At 37.8% G+C, this 23628-nt stretch overlaps 2 protein-coding genes across 2 annotated transcripts; one reads left to right on the plus strand and one right to left on the minus strand.

The window, feature by feature from the left end:
• Positions 1-13192: 13192 nt before the first annotated feature.
• Positions 13193-14053, plus strand: LOC130966673 (uncharacterized). Its single transcript, XM_057891493.1, has one exon. It carries the CDS (start codon positions 13193-13195, stop codon positions 14051-14053), a length of 861 nt encoding a protein of 286 aa, XP_057747476.1.
• Positions 14054-20000: 5947 nt separating this feature from the next.
• Positions 20001-22113, minus strand: LOC130968919 (reticulon-like protein B2). Its single transcript, XM_057894422.1, has 5 exons — positions 21748-22113; positions 20964-21144; positions 20732-20873; positions 20499-20568; positions 20001-20408 (listed from the first exon to the last, which is right to left on the minus strand). The coding sequence occupies exons 1-5, from the start codon at positions 21950-21952 to the stop codon at positions 20239-20241; spliced, it is 768 nt and encodes a 255-aa protein (XP_057750405.1). The 5' UTR covers positions 21953-22113; the 3' UTR covers positions 20001-20238.
• Positions 22114-23628: the final 1515 nt, after the last annotated feature.

The following is a 23628-nucleotide window of genomic DNA, read 5'->3' on the forward strand; positions in this document are numbered from 1 at the left end:
GAAGACCTTTCCTAGCAACTGGCCGAACCCTCATTGACGTCCAAAAAGGGGAAGTAACCCTGAGAGTCAATGAGGAGGAGTTCAAGTTGAATGTTGTCAAAGCCATGCAACATCCAGACACCCCAAATGACTGCATGAGTGTTGATATCATTGACTCTCTGGTAAGAGAGGTCAATATGGCTGAGAGTCTCGAATCAGAGCTAGAGGACATCTTTAAAGATGTTCAGCCTGATTTGGAGGAATCATAGAGAATAATAGAACCTCTGAAAATCCCTCAGGAAGAGGAGAAACCTCCCAAACCCGAACTCAAACCATTACCACCATCCCTAAAATATGCATTTCTGGGAGAAAATGATACCTTTCCTATAATCATAAGCTCTACCTTAGAGCCACAGGAAGAGGAAGCACTAATTCAAGTGCTAAGGATACACAAGACAGCTCTTGGGTGGTCCATCAGTGATCTTAAGGGCATTAGCCTAGCCAGATGCATGCACAAGATCCTATTGGAGGGTGACGCCAAGCCAGTGGTCCAACCACAAAGGCGGCTGAATCCAGCCATGAAGGAAGTGGTGCAGAAGGAGGTCACTAAATTACTAGAGGCTGGGATTATTTATCCTATTTCTGACAGCCCCTGGGTAAGCCCTGTCCAAGTTGTCCCTAAAAAGGGAGGCATGACAGTGGTTCATAATGAAAAAAATGAACTGGTTCCTACAAGAACAGTTACAGGGTGGCGTATGTGTATTGATTATAGAAGGCTCAATACAGCCACCAGAAAGGATCATTTTCCTTTACCATTCATAGACCAGATGCTAGAAAGACTAGCAGGTCATGAATACTACTGCTTCCTGGATGGATATTCAGGTTATAATCAAATTGCAGTAGATCTCCAGGATCAAGAGAAAACGGCATTCACATGTCCATCTGGAGTATTTGCATACAGAAGGATGCCATTTGGCCTGTGCAATGCACCTGCAACCTTTCAGAGGTGCATGCTCTCAATTTTCTCTGATATGGTGGAAAATTTTCTGGAAGTTTTCATGGATGACTTTTCAGTATTTGGAGACTCATTCAGCTCCTGTCTTGACCATCTAGCACTTGCTCTAAAGAGATGCCAAGAGACTAACCTGGTTTTAAACTGGGAGAAGTGTCACTTTATGGTGACTGAAGGAATTGTCCTTGGGCACAAAATTTTGAACAAGGGAATAGAGGTGGATCAAGCTAAGGTAGAGGTAATTGAAAAATTACCACCACTTGCCAATGTTAAGGCAATCAGAAGCTTTATGGGGCATGCAGGATTCAATAGGAGGTTTATAAACGAATTTTTCAAAAATTGCCAAACCTCTGAGCAACCTGCTAGCTGCTGACACGCCATTTATCTTTGATAAATAGTGTCTGCAGGCATTTGAGACTCTGAAAGCTAAATTGGTCACAGCATCAATAATCTCTGCACCAAACTGGACATTGCCATTTGAACTAATGTGTGACGCCAGTGACCATGCCATTGGTGCAGTGTTGGGACAAAGGCATGACAAGCTTCTGGACGTCATTTACTATGCCAGTCGAGTTCTAAATGACGCACAGAAGAACTACACAACTACAGAAAAAGAGCTACTTGCAGTGGTTTACGCCATTGACGAATTCAGATCCTATTTAGTAGGATCAAAAGTGATTGTATACACTGATCATGCTGCTCTTAAATATCTACTCACAAAGCAGGATTCAAAACCCAGATTTATAAGATGGGTGTTGCTTCTGCAAGAGTTTGATATAGAAATAAGAGACGGAAAAGGGACAGAGAATCAGGTAGCAGATCACCTGTCCCGAATAGAACCAGTAGAAGGGGCGTCCCTCCCTCTTACTGAGATCTCCGAAAACTTTTCGGATGAGCAACTCTTTGCAATCCAAGAAGTGCCGTGGTTTGAAGACAATGCAAACTACAAGGTAGTGAGATTCATACCCAAAGATTATAGTAGGCAGCAATCAAAGAAATTGATCACGGATGCAAAGTACTATCTTTGGGATGAACCATATCTCTTCAAGAGATGTGCAGACGGAGTAATCCGTAGATGTGTGCCTAAAGAAGAAGCACAGAAGATCCTCTGGCACTGCCATGGATCACAGTATGGAGGACATTTTGGAAGTGAGCGAACAGCCACAAGAGTCCTCCAATATGGCTTCTACTGGCCTACTCTCTATAAAGATTCCCGAGTGTTTGTACTTAATTATGACAGTTGCCAAAGATCTGGCAATCTGCCTCACAGTTATGCCATGCCTCAACAAGGGATCTTGGAGATTGAGTTGTTTGATGTATGGGGTATTGATTTCATGGGACCTTTCCCACCATCATACTCAAACACTTATATTCTGGTGGCAGTGAATTATGTATCCAATTGGGTGAAAGCTATTGCAACACCCACTAATGACACTAAGACAGTGTTAAAATTCCTCCAGAAACACATCTTCAGCAGATTTGGCACCCTTAGAGTACTAATCAGTGATGGGGGCACTCATTTCTGCAATAAACAACTCTATTCTGCTTTGGTTCGTTATGGAGTTAGCCACAGGGTGGCCACTCCATATCACCCACAGACTAATGGGCAACCTGAAGTCTCAAATAGAGAACTCAAAAAAATCCTGGAACAGACTGTAATTAACCGTAGAAGGGATTGGGCAAGAAGCTTGGATGATGCTCTGTGGGCATATAGAACAGCATTCAAGACCCCTATAGGGACCTCTCCATACCAGCTTGTGTATGGAAAGGCATGTCACTTGCCAGTGGAACTGGAACATAAGGCCTACTGGGCAACCAGATTCCTAAACCTTGATGCCAAGTTAGCTGGAGAAAAACGATTGCTTCAGTTAAATGAGCTAGAGGAATTTAGACTCAATGCTTTCGAGAATGCAAAAATTTACAAAGAGAAAGCAAAAAGATGGCATGATAAGAAATTGTCATCTAGAGTCTTTGAGCCGGGGCAGAAAGTTCTGCTATTTAATTCTAGGCTCAAATTATTTCCCGGGAAATTAAAATCCCGGTGGAGAGATCCATATGTAATTACAAGTGTATCACCATATGGATACGTAGAGCTTCAGGATAATGACTCTAACAAAAAGTTCATTGTTAATGGACAGAGAGTTAAACATTATCTTGAAAGCAATTTTGAGCAAGAATGCTCAAAACTGATACTTGATTAAAGCTCAGCAATAGTCCAGCTAACGACATTAAAGAAGCGCTTGCTGGGAGGCAACCCAGCCATTCACAAAATTTAATTTTATTTGTTTTTTTTAATTAATTGATTTTTACAGGTATATGTCAAAGTATCTTCAAGGTAAAATAGCAATTGCTTGAATTCACAAAGTTATAAGAGAATTTGGAAGTTCACCGGCAAAAAAAGCCAGTAAGAAACATTTTGGGCGTTGAACGCCCAAAAGAAGCACCCACTGGGCGTTCAACGCCAGTAAGGGTAGCCATTTGGGCGTTAAACGCCAGAAAGGAGCATCTTCTGGGCGTTGAACGCCAGAAAGAAGCACCTTCTGGGCGTTTAACGCCAGATTGACAGCATCCTGGGCGTCCAGAAAAACGCCCAGTGACAAAGGACTTCCTGGCGTTCAACGCCAGAAAGAAGCAACAGCTGGGCGTTGAACGCCCAGGAGAAGCAACAATTGGGCGTTAAACGCCCAAAACATGCAGCAGTTGGGCGTTTAACGCCAGGATGGTGGGGAGGAGGTAAAATTCGTTTTTCTTCACAAATTTTCTAATTTTTATGTTTCAATTCATGATTTCTTGCATAAAACATGTTTCAAAATATCATCCTTTAATTCCAAAAATTTTAATCCTAATTTCTAAAAACCCTAATTTCTAAAATCCCTTTTTCAAAAATATCAAATGTATCTTAATTCATAAACACAAACCTTTTCCAATCCAATCCAACTCTTTTTCCAATTTTTTTCAAACTTATTTATCTTTTAAAATCTTTTTCAAATTATAAATTTCAAATTTATTTTTAAATATCATTCATATCTTTTTAAATTATATACTTTTCTTATCATATTCATCTTTTATCTTATATCTTTTTCTTATTCTCGAAAACCCACCCCCTCCCTTTATATCCACTTTCGGCCCCCTCTCATCATCCACCATTCCACACTTGCTCTCCTCTTATCCCTCTCCTCTCTTTTCCTTTGCTTGAGGACAAGCAAAACTCTAAGTTTGGTGTGCTTATCCGTGATCACAAAAATATACCCACTTTGATCATGGCCCCTAAAGGAAAACAACCCAACCCAAGAGGCAAGAAAGAGAATACTCCAAAGCCACTTTGGAATCAAGGGAAGTTCTTAACTAAAGAACATTCAGACCATTACTACAAAATAATGAGTCTAAGATCAGTTATCCCGGAAGTCAAGTTCGATCTGAAAGAAGATGAATATCCGGAGATCCAAGAACAAATTCGAAACAGGAACTGGGAAATCCTAGCTAATCCTGAAACGAAAGTAGGAAGGAACATGGTTCAGGAGTTCTATGCTAATCTATGGCAGACAGACAGGCAAAGAATAATTGGAGCTGCCCTCTATGACCATCGGACCTTAGTCAGAGGAAAGATTGTTCATACCCATCCTAGCAAAATCAGGGAAATCTTTAAGCTTCCTCAACTGAAAGATGACCCAGACTCCTTTAATAGGAGAATGATGAGGGTAAACAAAGGCTTGGACAAGATTCTAGAGGATATATGCATCCCTGAAGCCAGGTGGACCACCAGCACCACTGGCACCCCAAATCAACTCAAAAGAGAAGATCTCAAACTAGCTGCCAGAGGCTGGCTGGACTTCATTGGGCGTTCTATATTGCCCACCAGCAACCGTTCTGAAGTTATTGTTAAAAGAGCAGTGATGATTTACTGCATCATGTTGGGAAAAGAAGTAGAAGTCCATCAACTGATCTCGTGTGAACTATACAAAATAGCAAACAAGAACTCCAAGGATGCCAGATTGGCCTATCCAAGCTTAATTTCTATGCTCTGCAGAGATGCCGGTGTGAAGATGGGAATAACTGAGTATATCTCAGTTGAGAGGCCAATCACTAAAATATCAATGGAAAGACAACAGCTGCAGGATGATCCAATCAAGAGAAGAGCACAAAAAGTCCTCCCAGAACTTCCTCAATTCGAATATTGGGAACATCTTGAGGCATCTATTTCCAAATTGCAAGAAGCTATGAACCAAATAAAGGAAGAACAGAACAATCAAAGTAGCATGCTTTGCAAACTGCTTAAGGAACAAGAAGAGCAAGGGCGTGATTTAAGGGAGCTGAAGCGCCAGAAATTAATCCTTGAAGGACCAAGCACCCCACAGATCAGAGGAACATCCACTTCCTAAAACACAGGTTGTTGAGTTCTAATTTTAGCTTTAACTCTGTGATAGTATTATTATAAAAATTTACCTTTGAAGATATATAGTAGTAGTAGTAGTAATTAGCATATCTATTCTGGTTTTATTTCCAATTAAGTTATAATTTATTTTTCTCATCATCATCAAACATGAATAAAATAGTAGATTTCTAGAATAAAGAAGTAATTTATGTTTTTCGAGTTCTTAATAATGAAAATTATAATTAATTATATGTGGTAGCAATACTTTTGTTCTCTGAATGAATGCTTGAACAGTGCATATTTTATCCTGAATTTGACGAATGTTGGCTCCTGAAAGAATGAAGAACACGAAAAATATTATTGATGATCTGAAAAATCATAAATTTGATTCTTGAAGAAAGAAAAAGCAGTGAAAAAAAAAATTACAAGGAATCATTGGATCAAGAAAAGGAACAAAAGCCAATAGCCTTTAAAAACAAAAGGCAAGGGTGAAAAGGATCCAAGGCTTTGAGCATCAGTGGATAGGAGGGCCCAAGGAAGTAGTTCCAGGCCTAAGCGGCTAAATCAAGCTGTCCCTAACCATGTGCTTGTGGCATGCAGGTCCAAGTGAAAAGCTTGAGACTGAGTGGTTAAAGTCGTGATCCAAAGCAAAAAGAGTGTGCTTAAGAGCTCTGGACACCTCTAACTGGGGACTTTAGCAAAGCTGAGTCACAATCTGAAAAGGTTCACCCAGTCATGTGTCTGTAGCATTTATGTATTCGGTGGTAATACTGGAAAACAAAGTGCTTAGGGCCACGGCCAAGACTCATAAAGTGACTGTGTTCAAGAATCAACATACTACACTAGGAGAATCAATAATACTATCGGAATTCTAAGTTCCTATGGATGCCAATCATTCTAAATTTCAAAGGATAAAGGGAGATGCCAAAACTGTTCAGAAACAAAAAGCTACAAGCCCCGCTCATCTAATAAGAATCTTAGCTCCATTTAAAACTCTGAGATATTATTACTTCTTAATTTCTTTTCATCCTATTTTATTTGTCTAGTTGCTTGAGGACAAGCAACAGTTTAAGTTTGGTGTTGTGATGAGCGGATATTTTATACGCTTTTTGGGGGTAATTTCATGTAGATTTTAGTATGTTTTAATTAGTTTTTAGTAGAATACTATTAGTTTTAGGCAAAAATCATATTTCTGGACTTTACTATGAGTTTGTGTGTTTTTCTGTGATTTCAGGTATTTTCTGGCTGAAATTGAGGGAGCTGAGCAAAAATCTGAGTTAGGCTGAAAAAAGGACTGCTGATGCTGTTGGATCCTGACCTCCCTGCACTCGGAATGGATTTTTTGGAGCTATAGGAGTCCAATTGCCGCGCTCTCAATTGGGTTGGAAAGTAGACATCCAGGGCTTTCCAGAAATATAATAGTCCATACTTTGCGCGAAGATAGACGACATAAACTGGCGTTCAACGCCAGTTCCATGTTGCAGTCTGGCGTCCAGCGCCAGAAACAAGTTACAACTTGGAGTTCAACACCAGAAACAGGTTACAACCTGGCGTTGAACGCCCAAAACAGCCCAGGCACGTGAGAAGCTTAAGTCTCAGCCCCAGCACACACCAAGTGGGCCCCAGAAGTGGATTTCTGCACTATCTATCATAGTTTACTCATTTTCTGTAAACCTAGGTTATTAGTTTACTATTTAAACAACTTTTAGAGATCTGAATTTTATACACTTTGACGGCATGAGTCTCTAAACTCCATTGTTGGGGGTGAGGAGCTCTGCAGCGTCTCAATGAATTAATGCAATTGTTTCTATTTCTCAATTCAAACGTGTGTGTGTTCCTATCTAAGATGTTCATTCGCGCTTAATTGTGAAGGAGGTGATGATCCGTGACACTCATCACCTTCCTCAATCCATGAACGTGTGCCTGATAAACACCTCCGTTCTACATCAGATTGAATGAGCATCTCTTAGCTTCCTTAATCAGAATCTTCGTGGTATAAGCTAGAACTGATGGCGGCCACTCTTGAGGATCCGGAAAGTCTAAACCTTGTTGTGGTATTCCGAGTAGGATTCAAGGATTGAATGGCTGTGACGAGCTTCAAACTCGCGATTGCTGGGCGTGATGACAAACGCAAAAGGATCAATGGATCCTATTCCAACATGATCGAGAACCAACAGCTGATTAGCCGTGCTGTGACAGAGCATCTGGACCATTTTCACTGAGAGAATGGGAAGTAGCCATTGACAATGGTGACACCCTACATACAGCTTGCCATGGATGGAACTTTACAAACAATTGAGTTGAATATTACATTGCAGAAATTCAGAGGACAAAGCATCTCCAAAACTCTAACATATTCTCCATTAATAAAGTAACAATTACTTATTCCAAACACTTTTACTTCATACAATTAAATCCAAATAACCTTATTGGCATCCTGACTAAGATTAATAAAATAAACATAGCTTGCTTCAAACCAATAATCTCCGTGGGATCGACCCTTACTCACGTAAGGTATTACTTGGACGACCCAGTGCACTTGCTGGTTAGTTGTACGGATTGCAAATTCGTGCACCACCCACTATGAAGTATTATATATCTTTGGAAAGCTCTGAATGTCAGCTTTCTAACGCAACTGAAATCACCTCAATTGGACCTCTGTAACTCAAGTTATGCTCCTTTGAAGTGGACATGGTCGCTGGCATAGTCGCTAGCGTTACTGGAAAACGTGAGTCACAATAACGCTAGCGATTAGGGGATTTAATATTGCCAGGTTCTGGAGCTTAAACTTAATGTCCACCCCATACTATTATATATTGTTGAAAAGCCCTGGATGTCTACTTTCCAACGCCTTTAAAAGCGCATCATTTGGAGCTCTACGGCTCGAGTTACACTTCTTGGAAGGTGAAGAGGTCAGTTGGCCTTACTACAGGTTGATACCATATTCATCTTTGCACTTTCGGGGTAGGTTTTCTCCCTCAAATTTAGTGTCCACCATGTAGTGCCATATATGCTTGAAAAGCTCTGGAATCCTACTTTCCAACGCCTTTGGAATCACCTCATTTGAAGCTTTGTGGCTCAAGTTATTCTTGTTTGAAGAAGGCATGGTCAGGCTGCGAGGTGAGACTTTTGCCCACGTTAACTACCACGTTAATGTAGTTAACGTGGCCGTTAACGTGGGTCTTTTTGCTTTGCAAACGTTAGTGGAGATCACCTTTACCACTAACGTTGGCATCTCCCTTTTCTTCCACGTTAACTACCACGTTAATGTAGTTAACGTGGCCATTAACGTGGGTCTTTTTACTTCGCAAATGTTAGTGGCACTCACTTTTTCCACTAACGTTGGTGTTTCCCTTTCCTTCCACGTTAACTACCACATTAATGTAGTTAACGTGGAAGCTAACGTAGGCCTTCTTTGCTTCCCAAACGTTAGTGGCGTTCACTTTTACCACTAACGTTCCATGCTCTCCTTCTTCAAAGTTAATGCCACTAACTTTCTCACTAACGTTGGGGCTTCTCTTTTTCTTCCACGTTAATGGCCACGTTAGTGGCACTAACGTAACCACTAACGTGGCTTTTCTCTGCTTCTTGTTACCTGAAATCAATCAAACAAAGTGCATCAAAGTCTTGCTCTTAATCATGGGATCATGTATAATCCAATTTATCATTCAATTCATGCATAATTCTCATGAAATCATTCAAAATTTACAATGTTTGCTTGAATCATGGTATGATTGCATTTTCAACCAAATACTTGCTTATTTCCTAAGAAAATGCATGAAACCAACCTAAAGCATACAAAAAATGGCTAGTAAAACTAGCCAAGATGCACTGGCATCAAAGGCCACTTGAATTGCTACACATTGATTTATTTGGTCCAACAAGAACTCAAAGCCTAGGTGGTAAACATTATGGTTTAGTGATTGTGGATGACTATTCTAGGTTTGGTTGGGTTTTATTTCTTGCACACAAAAATGAAGCCTTTTTGGCCTTTGAAATCTTTTGCAAGAAAATTCAAAATAAAAAGGATTTAAAGATCTCTTCTATTAGAAGTGATCATGGAACCGAATTTGAAAACAATTTATTTGAATCCTTTTGTAAGGAATTTGAAATATCTCACAACTTCTCTTGTCCAAGGACACCACAACAAAATAGTTTTGTGGAAAGAAGAAATAGAAGTATTCAAGAAATGACAAGAGCTATGCTTTGTGAGAGCAATGTTCCAAAATTCCTTTGGGTTGAAGGAGTTAACACAGCTTGCCACATTTTGAATAAAACTATCATAAGGAAATTTTTGAAGAAAATCCCTTATGAACTTTGGAAAGGTTACCCACCAAACTTGGACTACTTGCACATCTTTGGATGCAAATATTTTGTTCTTAATAACAAAGATAATTTGGGAAAATTTAATCCAAAGGCGTATGAGTGCTTGTTTGTAGGATATTCCACAACTAGTAAAGCATATATGGTTTATCATCAAGATGCTAGGATTATTGAGGAGTCCATACATGTTACATTTTGTGATACTAACTTGGTGCAAAGTGTTTTGGAAGACTGTGATGCAGGGAATCAAGCTCAAAAGGCCAATGAGACTGCACAAAATCATGAATATAAAAATTTTGGACAAGCTGAACCAGAAACTGCAGTGGCTGAAAATTTAAGAGACAATTCTATTTTGTCTCATGAATCTGAAAGAGATCCTGAAACCAGCAGTACCAGAATCCCTTGGTGACTGAATCTACCTCCAAGTCCACCAGACCTTGTGAATGGAGATTCTTGAAGAATTATCTTGAGGAATTTGTTATTGGGGACGTCTCTCATGGGGTTAGAACTCATTATTCAACTAGAAAGGCAAGTGAAGGGACAAACATAGCCCTTCTCTCTCATATGGAGCCTCAAAATGTCAAGGAAGCCCTTGATGACCCTTCTTGGGTAAAGGCAATGGAAGATGAGCTTCTTGAATTTGAGAAGAACCAAGTGTGGACATTGGTTCCAAGGCCGAATGGAAAGAAAGTGACCGGCACCAAGTGGATTTTTCGTAACAAGCTAGGAGAGGATGGTAGCATTGCAAGAAACAAAGCAAGGCTAGTGGCACAAGCATATGACCAAGAAGAAGGAATAGACTTTGATGAATCCTTTGTCCCTGTTGCTCGAATGGAAGCCATAAGACTTCTCTTAGCTTATGCTACTTTTGTAGTTTTAAATTATATCAAATGGATGTGAAATGTGCATTTTTGAATGGTGTGATAGATAGAGAAGTGTATGTGGAACAGCCACCAAGTTTTGAAAATAAAGAATTTTTCAACCATGTTTTTAAATTATCAAAAGCTCTCTATGGTTTGAGACAAGCTCCTAGAGCTTGGTATGAAAGACTTAGCACTTTTTTTTTTTGAAAAATGGTTTTCAAAGAGGCACCACAGACACTACTCTCTTTATCAAAAATTCTAATGATTCTTTCATTCTACTCCAAATATATGTTGATGACATTATTTTTGGATCAGCCAATAAATTTCTTTGTTCTGAATTTGGGAAACTCATGACAAGTGAATTTGACATGAGTATGATGGGTGAACTTAATTTTTTCTTGGGCTGCAAATTAAGCAAACTAAAAATGGTATTTTTATTCATCAAGAAAAGTATGCCAAGGAACTAGTTAAGAAATTTGGTATGGAAAATGCCAAACCCATGGAAACTCCCATGCACCCTAATTCAAAATTAGATAAGGGAGAAACTGAGAAAGATGTAGAAGAGACTAGGGATAGAGGAATGATTAGCTCTCTTTTGTGCTTAACTTCCTCTAGACTCGATATTGTGCAAAGTGTTGGAATGTGTTCAAGATTTCAATCTAAACCTAAAAAGTCTCATCTTTCTGCAGTTAAAAGGATCATTAGATATGTTCATGGCACATCCAACTTTGGTCTTTGGTATCCTAAGATTGATTATTTTTCTACATTTGGTTATTGTGATGCACATTTTGCCAAAGATAGAGTTGATAGAAGGAGCACATCAGGCTTATGTTGCTTCCTTGGAAAGTCCTTGAATGTTTGGTCAAGTAAGAAGAAGCCAACAATGGCTTTATCCACTGCAGAGGCTAAGTATATAGCTGCTTTTTCTTGTTATCAGCTTATGTGGTTAAAAACACAACTTGCTGATTACAAATTAAATGCTGAAAATATTTCCTTGTCGTGTGATAATATAAGTGCCATTAATATTTCTAAAAATCTAATTTTGTACTCTAGGACTAAGCATATTGAAGTGAGATTTCACTCAATAAGAAAACATGTTCAAAAAGGAGATATTAGCATTCAATTTGTAAAATCAGAGGAGCAATTAGTTGATATTTTCACTAAACCACTAGTTGAGGACAGATTTTGCATGCTTAGGACTAGTCTATGGATTTTAAGTCATGATTCATTGTTTGAAGATTACTGATGTGTTTGTTGAAGTTTTTGTTTCATAGGTTCGGATGAGACAATTCTGGGCAGAAGAAGAATCATCATTCTGAATTTTATCTTCTGGGCTCTAAACTTTCTTGGAATAGGATTCTGAACTTTCTTTTTTCAAGAACATTTTTAACTTGCTACAATTGCAAACCTATTCATGTATTGTGCACATTTTTTTCATTTCTCATTATCATCATTTCAATTTTTGAAAAATTGCAACTTCTATTTTAATTGTGCTAATGTCTAGTTTGAGAATTCCATTTTGCAGGTCAAAGAGACATTTGTTGAATAAGAAATGAGAGATCTGGTTTTTATAGTATAAAAATGGACATGGACCATGCTTGAATCTTATTACACATATGGTCTTTTTTTGTTTTCTAAAACCTTCAAGTGATATGAAACTCTCTTTTTGGTCCTAATGAGTTTTTACCAAGAATTGGTCTTTGCACATTGTGAGTTTGTTATATAACTATGGTGTTGTTAGTTGAAATATGATCTTTATTTCTCTTCCGAATTTTTCTTAATATTTCAAAACGCAACACTTAGCTTTAACGTGCCTCTAACACACTATTTTGCTGGTTCTGTTTTGTTTTGATTTTTCCCACCTTGATGACAAAAAGGGGGAGAAAAATGCATATATAAGGCATGATAAGACATAAGACTTACTGAGATTATTGGATATTAGTTTTGATTAGTCTTGTGTTTGTAATTGACTGGTGTTTATGAACTGAAATCTGTTTGACTTGTTTGTGAACTGAACTTGGCTGACTTGTTTGTGAACTAAACTTGGATGACTTTAAGTCATTTGAACTTTATGTTGTGCTGGTGAATTGTTGCTTACATGCTGTCGTAGTTTGCAATATGTGCTTGTATGGATTATTAGACTTTTGTGCAACCATAGAATTCTAGATAAGCATGTATATACATTGGATTGTTGTGTTGGCATTATTGTTTGTGTCCTCAGGTTAAGAAATAAGCATACATTAAGAGGGAGCACATCAAGTTAATCTGGTATCATCAAAGGAAAGTCTCTTACACCCTTGATGACAAAAGGGGGAGTAGTTGTATGAATTGAATTTAGTAGCATTTAATTTGCTAATTTTGCCGCTGCTGTGATTTTTTTTGGAATGAAAATTTGAACTTGCTTTATATGATATGTTGCTGTTTTGCCCTTGTTAGTCTTGATGCTCTGTTTTGGTTAAAGCTTGAGCTGGATAATTGTTATTATAGCTAAGATATTTTGATTCAGTTTTGGGCTGAACGTTTGGCTATTTTTTGTAAAATCCCTTAGCTCTGTTTCACGAGATGTTATAACTGTTTGAAACTATTACTGTTTGCTACATCCATGGACAGTATATAGTATTTTATTGTGTTCCCAATAAGTATATGCAAATACCATTTCCCCAGAAAGAAATCCTTAACCCCTATTTGCCACAAGCACCATTTCCCCAAAGACTCAGGGGAGGTAAGAAGGAGAGGACATACACTAGATTCTTGGATATATTTAAGTCGCTTCATGTCAACATTCCCTTCCTTGAGACCCTACAACAAATGCCCACATACATTAAATGTATGAAGGAGCTGATGACCAAAAAGAGCACCCTGAAAGGAGGACAAACAGTGGTGATGAACAAGAAATGTAGTGTCATCACACAGAAAGACTTTCCTACAAAGAAGAAGGATCCAGGGAGTTTTCACATCCCTTGTGCCATAGGAGAGACAATGATTGATAGAAAGTTTTGTGACCTGGGAGCAAGCATAAATGTAATGCCTCTATCTCTCATGAAGAAGCTGAAAATTAATGAGTTGAAACCCACAGATGTGATCCTTCAGTTGGCCGACAAGACACAGAAAAGAGCACTAGGAGTGGTTGAAAACATACTGGTGAAGGTGGGGAAGTACTTCCTACCTGCAGATTTTGTTATTCTTGAGATGGAAGAAAGCTACCTTCATCCAATCATTCTGGGGAGACTATTCCTAGCCACTGCCAGGGCACTTATAGATGTGGAGCAAGGCGAGTTAATATTGAGAATACATAATGAGCAACTTACCTTCCATGTCTTCAAACGATCACATAATCAAGATGAAGAAGAGGACTGCATAAAGATTGATATTAGTGACACTAACCTGAAAGAAGCAACCAATGAATCAACCTCGGAGAATCTGAAGTCTGCCCTGAAAGAGAAGAAAGAAGTAAAGGTGATGTTACATACTGAGGAAACTAAGGAGGAGTTAGGATCACAATAACTTCTCTATCAAGAGGGAACGGCCATCCACCATCAAAGGTGAAACTACTCTAAAAAAGTGGTTATCTTTTTTACTATAAATACACTGACACCCTAAGGTATATTCAGACCCAATCTACTAAAAAACCTGCTAACACCATTGCTGACTTAGGTATTGGAGTCTCTTACAGGTACCACCCCCACCTCCTTCCAAGGAACACGAACGTTGGCACCTCGGCCCTTAAAGAAATCAGACGCTGTCATGAAGGGTGTCTGAACCTTATGTCTCGGCCCAATAAGCAACTCAGTTTCAGATAATCCTCAGAACAGGTATTTTTTAGAATTTAGAAAGAGACGCATTATCTAATACATATATTGACTTGAGCGTCAAAATGTCTTTTGCAAATATCCATATTTTTTTATTTTGGTGGTCCAAGTTATAGCTCTTACAATCAGAAAAACAGTTGCAAGAGATGAGATATATCTCAAAGTTATTACTATATAAGAACAATATATTTAAAATAATCCTACTACATATACATCTTTTATAATCCATATCGTATAATTACACAAGGGTTAAGAGTGCTTAATATATGACTAATATTTCTTTTATAAAATATTTAAAAATTTTCTAAAATTGTAAATTTCTTCCAAAATCGTACCTATTATCTTAAAGGCCATAATTTAGGTTCTGTGGTAGATAGATGTTTGACAACAAATTTATGAGGCTTTTATATTCACTGAGAGATGGGAATGGAGCTTACTTGTTTGAGAGGGTCATTCATTTTGTGCCTCTGCACTATAGTATTCAAGGGATTAGTCATCGAACTTCCGGCCTAATGGGATACCCTAGTGCAAACCAAAAAAACAAAAAAAAATTATGAGAAAATATAATTTCGCTATATCTAACTCTTGTGTGTAGAACTTGTTGGTATTTTAACAAAAAGTATAACATTCAGAAGCAATCAAATGTTATCCTATTAAATAGGGGTGCGCACGGGTCGGGTTGGGTTTAAGGTGAAATTATAACTGAATCAATTGAATTGTAATTGGTTTGGTTTGGTTCGAATTTGTATTTTTTTTTGTGTACCCAAACCAAACCAAACCGATTAAAAATGGATTGGTTCGGTTTGGGTAATTGGGTACCCGAACAGAAATTCATAAAAAAAAATAAAAAATGAAATTTTTATCTTAAAAATTCTGTAAATACAATAAACATATAACGTTAATAGAAATAATCTAAACATGTTAAACACAAAATACATTAAAAACTAAACACATTTATAAACCTTTTAATCACTAAAAACATTAAAATCCAAACATATTAAAAGGTGTATATATATTTTTTAAATTTTTATTTTTTATTTAATTAATATATGATCGAGTCTACGAGTTGGTCTGGATTCTGCACCCCAGAACCGTTACTCGAACCAATTACTAGAGAGAGTCATTGGTTTAGTTCGAATTGGATCCGGATTACCCATTAGTTTCAGAACCAATTTAATTAGTTCAGTTCGAGTTATTTTTTTTGAATTTGGTAGTACGTGAGGTTTAGGCTTTTCACCGGTTAAAGTTAGGTGCTGAGCATCTCACCCATAAAACCAGCAGCGCTGCCACTTGATGGAGGCTCCTTTATTCTAAAAATTCAGCCTTCAACAATGAGAGATCATCAAAGTTGGGAAAACACAAAGTGGGGGAGAGATAGACAATCGTACCATGGCAAAGATCTATGGTTTTGGAACCGGAAATAGTATCAACGTTTAGAGAGTGAATTTTTTACTATTTTTTGGACAATTTACCGGAAGATGTTTTGAAGAAGGAATTATTTCATATGTTCAAGTGGACAGGACGGATAATTGATATATATCTGTCTCATAAGGAGAAACCTGGATGGATACATTTATTTGCTTTCATAAAGTATACTACAAAAGGAGGAGCATCAAAGGCCATAAAGGAGATGAATGGAATGCATTTGAGGAGTAAAACAATCTTCGTGGGGGAGGCTAAGTATAGAACGAGGGTTGCGGGCATGGTAAGGGTGGATAACCAGTTTGAGGCTAACAGTGGATGTCTTGAGAAGGATAGAATTGTCTTGGGACATAATGGAAGCAAAAAAATTGATGTTCGGAAGGAACCATTGGAGCTAGGCTGGGATGCGGCAAAGATGGTGATTCGAAAAGAAGATGAAGACAAGGATAGAAAGGTAATTTCTATAGATATTTTGGATGAATGGCATGAGGAATTCTTGAAATGGAAAATGGCTAATCCTATGAAAAAAGCGGCAGTTACAGTGAGCACGGATTTATTGGGATCCAATTCAATTAGTGATAAAGGAATATCTGAAAGAACAAGAACCTGGGAGTATGGGAGTATAAGGCATAAGGTAGCTGAGTTGATGGATATAAGTTCAGATAAGGCTCCTTTAAATCATATGAGGCCCAATAGAGGAGTCCAGTTCTTTAAAGGGGAGAGGTGTGGCTTGGGCCAAACACAAAAAGGGCCATTTGTTGAATCTGGCCTTGGGTGTTGGGCAGAAGGGGTTAACCCACATGGAGGAGAACCAAGAATGCATAACATGGGGAGGGAAGTGTTGCGGATTGTTGCAGGGAATGGCGCTAGCCCAGCCGACGGTGTCGCCCCGGCCGACGGCACTGCTGGTACGCGATGTGACCATGGTTCTACTGTGCGGTGTGAAGCCGGGTATATTGTGGTGCGACTCCACAGGGACTCCTTGGTGAGGGCGTTGTGGGCGACTTTGGCTGGTGCGGAAGACGGTGAGGGGAGGGGTGTGGAAGGGAAAGATGTTGTTGTGGATAATAAGGAAGCGACAGGACAGGGAGCAGTGCGGGCGGAAGCCACTAGCGGCGGCATTGATGTTATTTGTGCAGGGGGTACTATCGTGAAAGGCAATGAAACGGCCGCAATTTTGGGCGCACTCACGAAACAGAACTGCGCCAGGAAGGAGGTTGATCAACCGGAGGTGTAGCTCCTGAACAACACGAGGGAGGGGAAGAAAAATACAAGTGCGGTACATGGAATGTGTTTGAAGACGAGTTCTGACGATGGGGTCGAGCAAGATGCCCGCCGTCCTTAGTAATGATATTGGTGTCATATGCAGAACAATGAGACAAGGGAGATAACACCTAGTAAGGAGTTGAAGAATTTGGATAGATTAGGACCGATAAGGGGGGCTAAAGCAGAGACATCAGACTCTGAGGATGGAAATACAGTGATAGAGAAAACCAGTTTGAGGGAAGAAGGGGATTTAAGGAATTTGGAGGATTCGGGGAATTCAGAAAAGGATACAGACAGTGAAAATAATCAAGAAACTCAAGGAGGAAGCCGAAAAGCTGATATGGAAGAAAATAGAGCAGTGGGATTTGGCAATGGAGTCACGAGCTATTTTATATGATGAGGATGACGACATCATGGCTATTCTCCAAGAACAGAATGAAGTAATTGCACAAAAAAATATGCTAGCAAAACAAAAGGAGAAAGCAAGAAGGAGCTGCCCTAAAAACCGGAATAAGGTGTGTAACAAAAAAAATTTAATGATTTTTAGTTTATGGAATGTGAGGAGTTTAGGGGTATTGAAAAGTTGAGAATGATAAAAAAAAATTTAAGCGGGAGGTTGTTGTGAATATGTTAGGATTGATAGAGACAAAAAAAAGAAGTGGTTACTAAGTTTGATGTAGTGTAGGTTTGGAAAAATGATGTAGTGGGTTGGGAATTTGTGGGTTCAGAGGGTGCTTCTGGAGGTGTATTGTTTATGTGGGATGATATGATATTTAGGTTGGGTAACTACTACTAAGAGGAGAAAGGGTTGTGTACAAGAGAGGAGACGTGTACTATATGGGAAGAATTAAATTTGTTCACACTTGAGGGTTTTCTTAGAATGGCGAAGGAGAAATGGCAGGGTTTAGGAGAGATTCGTTTTACTGGAATATTGACGGATTTGACGGTACCTTTGAGTAGATGGCATACGGAAAAGTTTGGTGATATTGAGTTGAGGATACAGCAACTGGAGGGTGAAATCAGGAAGGTGTGGTGTGCTTGATTGTTGGCCTATGATAAACCATGGTCTGTTTTAAGAACTATTAAGCAACTTTTTAGTGTTGAACAGGTACACTTGTCGAAAAAGAAGAACGTAACAAGTGATTGTTTGATTTTTTGTTATTGTTTGGAGTTCTTGGCCGAAAAAGAATGATAGAATCTTCAAAAATCAAGAAGCAAGTGTTGCGGAAATAATTATCAGGTCGATTAGGAGCTATAAGAGGAGTGATTTTGGACTTTTTTTGTTGATGACACTGTCGAAAATGTTTAGAGTTTATTTATAATTTTCTTGTCTTGTTCTATTTGCTTTGTTGCTCTATCTTGTTGTGTTGAGCTTTTGATTAAAAAAAAATTCAATTCGAATTCGAACGAATAATCGAGTACCCGCAATCCGTACTCACCCCTACTATTAAATAAAAAATGGTTTTATGAGTTTTATACTTTTATCATCTACTAGCGACCGGAGATCATCAATTTTGAGTCCGAAAGTTTTTTATCACTAGTATAATGCTATAATTGTGTAACTAACAGTTAATTATTATATATATTAAATACAATTAACTTGTATTTTATCTTATATTTTATATTTCATATTTTCGTTTATTTCTAATAATTAATTTTAAAATAAACATTTTGATCATTAATCCACCATTTAGTGACACAATACTTTGATCTACTCGTACTAATTCTATCTATAATTATAGCTGCAATTAAGATACTTAAATTTCTTTACTTATAAAATTTTTTTCTAATTTTAACCTCTCTTGGTATTTCTTTTTCTTCTATCGAATTTGTACTATATATTCCGTCTTAGTGCGATTATGACTAGTTCCATAGCATGTACCTTAAAAATTTGTTTCAGTTCTCATTTAATTATTTCTTTAATTCTCCTATAAAATAAAAACCATATCGTATAGAAAAGGCTATACTATGATACAAATCTCATATATATATTCTATTAACACCTCCAAAATCAGTATAAATAGATATGAATTTAAAGATAATTCAATACCGATGACAACTTTCATTATACAAGTACTTAGTTACACATATATATAAACCTTATTCCCTTTCTCATGAAATGCTCAAAGAGGACCTTTCTTTGAAAAAAGAAAAAAAAAAGAGAAATAAATCTCCGACGTTTAATTCAGACAAATAAATTCTTAAGTAATCAATATTCACCTTTTAAAACGCAAAACATTTAAATTCTTCCGCTCAAAAAAAAAGTATGAGAACAATTAGTCCTTCAAAAAAATTTAAATATCTTGCATTTTAAAACACAATATATTTTTGTATTTTCAATTAGTGAATGACTTATTTTTGTTTTCGAATTAAAAAATTAAGACCTATTTGTCATTTTTCTCAAAAACCAAAAAACAAAAAACAAGAAAACAAATCAAGGTTTTTCTTGATACATATCATAAGGTTTTTCCACGTTATTACATTATGCTATAAGAGATTCACAAAACTTCCCAAATAAATTTATAAGAAAGGACCGAGTGGACGAAGACCTGCAAAACAAGGGAAAATCAATCATACCGGACATTGCTATAATTAACCTGAAGCCTGGTGTGCAGGAAAAGGCTTTTATAGTAACTTAGTCTACTACATTTTATCGCTAGTTGTTAAATGACTCAACTGCTCAACCTGGGAATTCTTAGTTTTCTTTTTTCAAAATGAAATATAAAAAACGTGGTTAGAAATTCGAAGGTTTTGGCAGTGCAATCTTTCTATTGAGCACCAAAAAATCCCATTACTTTTCTGTTTTTATAAAAACACCAAATATCTTGAGGCACGCAATAAGTTCTAAACAATCATAAATGAAGAGAGGTCGGCGGGGGCCTAAGTAGTATCAGATATTCACCTTATAACATGAGCCTTGCACACTGATGCCTTCTCTGTTTCACTGCTATCTATTAAAGCATTCAAATAAAAAGGATGTAATTCATGATGCTATAACATACTAGCATGTAATTCACAACATATAGGCGTTTCTTGAGACTAACATGTAAGCAGCAGAAATAAATATATAAGTTCATTCCACAATGTGCACCAAGAGACCCTAAAAAAAATAAAATGTATCATGAACTAAACAGGACATCCACGCGACTCAACTACAACATATACTTTGTCCGAACCAGTCCTTCAACCACTTCAATCCTTCTTTTTATCTTTCAAAGGTCCTCTGGGAATCTTGCTCAAAACCTTGGCATCAAACACTGCATACTGCTTCTTAATCTCCACTGTTGCCTTCTCAGCAAAGGAATCCACCTGGTCTTCATACTTCTCATAAAGCACAGGAACAGTGTGAAGCAAAACAAAGGCTGTTTCAACAAATCACAGAAGCACATTAGAATACATACAACTACTCAAAACGATAGGGATAAAATTCTTAAGCCGATAGACTTCATTACCAATGTAGAACAACGTCAAGAAGTTGCAACAGCTTCCCAGAATGGAGAAAACCCATAATCCAGCAATGACCTAATTAATCACAAAGCAGAGACCATGGTCAATACACTAGCAAGTACGTTGGAAATTCGGATACAACAAGCTGCGACTGCATGACGTGTAATCTGTCATTGTCCTCTTTGAAATGCAACAGAAAACCACAAAATAGAGTGAACAAAGGTAATAATCTACATACCGTGAGGAACATCTTGAGATCCCTTCCTGATGCAATATCCCGTAATACATCAAGAGCTGTGTTAATTTCAATTCTAAGAGCAGAGGCAAATTGTAGAACAGGGTCCTCGGGAATATGGAGGTTTGGAATCTGAGGTGGCCTCCTAATTACGATCAAAACAAGAAATTTAATCAAGCCATAGATAGGGCAGAAGACCAGTGAATTGAACAGAATCATAGCTTTAGCACTTTACTTGTTGATGAAATTTGAGGCATTGGACCACAAAAACAACCCGGCCAGTGCAAAAATCAGGAGGTGACAAACCAAAGTGAGGAGATGGTATTCAAGCAATTCAAACAGAACCCACACAGCAGTCGCAACTCCAAGCACCGTTGCAGATATCTTCTTGTTTCTCCAAAGAAACACATCAGCCGCTGTTGCAAAAGAAGCAGATCAGTTCACAGTCAAAACAGCAAACAGGTCAACCTGAGTCATTTTGAAATCAAAACTAGGATAGGCAAAATTTCATGAGATGGGAAACAGAGAATCATTATTTATATTCAACATGACTCTGTTTCTATTATCAGGATAATGAAGAATCAAGATCACAGTCAAGGCTAGTCAAATTCATAGTCAGAGGGAAATCAAGAATTAGTATCCATAGTCAAAATGAATCAACCTCACAAAAGGGGGATCAATATTATAGTCAGGGTGGATCGTCTATGTTTTTCTTGATCGACAGTCATTAAAATTGCAAGAGATGCAATTTTTTTTCAAGAAATGATCGGAGTAGCTAGAAATTTGATGGGCTCCCTTATTGACGAGAATTTAGCGAAAACAACTAAGTTTATTTCAGATCTAGACACAAATGCGATGTACTAAAAAATTGAAAAGGGGAAATAGAATATTAAAAAAGAGAGCATGTAACACGAAAAGAAGCACAATCAAAACGAATAAGAACTCAATGAAACCTACTATAAACCCCAATTAGAACATCAAGAACCTAGAAATGAAAGAAAAGGAGAATAATAGCATACGTTTTCCACCACCAAGGACCTTGTGAACTGGCTTCTCCCTGCCGAAGAGCCTGAAGACCTTGTTCTTGATGGATTCAGAGGTGCTATTCTTCTCGTTGTCGGAATCGGAGGAAGACGATGAGTCGTCGTGGTCGTGGATCTTTCCAGATATCTTATCCAACAGCGATTCCCCCTTCCCTTCCTCGTGCTCGTGATGCTCCGCCATGTCTCTCAAAAACACCAAAATCGCAATCCAAACGAACAAACCCTAAACTCTAGATTCCCAATCGAAACGTCTCGAAGGAATAAGAAACTCCTCCTCCTTCACTTATCAAAAACCACACTGTGTGTGTGCGCTCTCTGCTGTGCCCAAAGCAAAAGGTAACCCCTACTGCTATTTACGCCCTCTAAATACTCCCACCCCATGCTTTGATCTTGATCGATGCAATCGTGGCCGTTTAATTATTTGACCCGGGATCTTGCATATTCAAATCCGGGCTGGGTAATGCTCGCCGACCCGTATAGCTGGGATACGAATCCAAATTGACAGTGGATCGTTTTCTCGTTTCACAAGGGCCAAGGGGTCCAAGCCGTTCACTTTTAATTTAAATGACTCTGAATTTTTACGACCGGAAAATAATAATAAATAAATAAATAATAAAAGGAATGGAGCTGAGTTCGGACGCGTGGCATTAGTAGAATAATCGGCAATTCAAAGTCACAGATGGAGTTTAACTGCTGAAGAAAAAATGAATCCGGTGTACATGACACAATAGCAGAACACAGATCTTCGACGCGTGGAATGTGTAGGGACCACAACACTATAATCTCGGATGCATAAATTGAATTTCAAATCTTTAAACTGAATTTATTTAATATACATAATACCATACATCATCTAGAATGGGAAAAACAAAAACAAATAAACTTAGCTCTTAAGATTTAAGAAAGTAGGTTCGGCTTAGGAGGCCCAGCCCGTAATGAAATAGAAGATTCTAGTACTTGTTTGGGTGTGAAGCGCAGAATCATGTTTTGGTGGAAGCGGGTCCAACGGGAGGGACACGTGTCGGTCCCACATAGATGTGAATGTGTGGTAATTCATTTGAGTGGGCCAGCCAAATTGTCAACTCAACCAGCCCACCGCTGATCACATCACTATTCCCATTTACCTCACCACACTGGAATTCAAATGCCACCGAATGAAACAATATGAAGGAAATCAAGAGACACGAAAAGAAAGAAGGAAATTACATGGGTGAGGACAAGGGTGGAAACATGATATCCCCGCAGATCCTACCTTATCTTCCGTATAGTTTTGTATTAAATTAAACAAATTAGAGAAGAACGTAATGGTAATATGCACATCTTTTAGAAAATAGGATCCTTTTCTATCGCATTGTTGTATTTTTCAAACATGATAGTGACACATACGTTTTGCATGCTTGGTTCCTTTTGTAAAGATAATAATAATAATGATGAGAGGAGGAGTAGCTTTAAACAACATTTTAGGGGACTGAATCTCTTCAAAACACATACTTGTGCCAAAACAAAGAAAGGCATCTTATCTCGCGTGCCTTACCAATAAGGCAATAACATTAAATCCTCAAATTGATATTAATTTTTTTTTTTTGGTGAGTACCTCAAATTGATATTAATTAGTTAATCAAAAATGTTTTTTGCAATAAAAAAATCGGTCAACAAAATTAATTATTATATATTTATGTATAAATATTTATTTTTAATATATATTTTATATTAATAATTAATTTTAATAATTTTTTTAGTGTACATTTTAAATATAAGCAACTATATTATCAATATATGCCTATAGAGTTTTTTTTCTTTTTTGAATAAGGGAGCTCAACATAATATAGTGGAGCGACAAATAACCAAAACTGCAAC

The sequence above is a fragment of the Arachis stenosperma genome, chromosome 3 (assembly GCF_014773155.1).
Source record: "Arachis stenosperma cultivar V10309 chromosome 3, arast.V10309.gnm1.PFL2, whole genome shotgun sequence".
Taxonomy (NCBI): Eukaryota; Viridiplantae; Streptophyta; class Magnoliopsida; order Fabales; family Fabaceae; genus Arachis; species Arachis stenosperma.

What these genes read in the sequence shown, in the direction of transcription:
- LOC130966673 (XM_057891493.1), top strand. Translation starts at nt 13,193, where the DNA reads ATGCAAATACCATTTCCCCAGAAAGAAATCCTTAACCCCTATTTGCCA.
- LOC130968919 (XM_057894422.1), bottom strand. Translation starts at nt 21,952, where the DNA reads ATGGCGGAGCATCACGAGCACGAGGAAGGGAAGGGGGAATCGCTGTTG. An exon ending in GCCTCAAATTTCATCAACAA is followed by an intron (nt 20,874 to 20,963) that starts GTAAAGTGCTAA and finishes GATCGTAATTAG; the next exon opens with GAGGCCACCTCAGATTCCAA. An exon ending in CTTGACGTTGTTCTACATTG is followed by an intron (nt 20,409 to 20,498) that starts GTAATGAAGTCT and finishes TTGTTGAAACAG; the next exon opens with CCTTTGTTTTGCTTCACACT.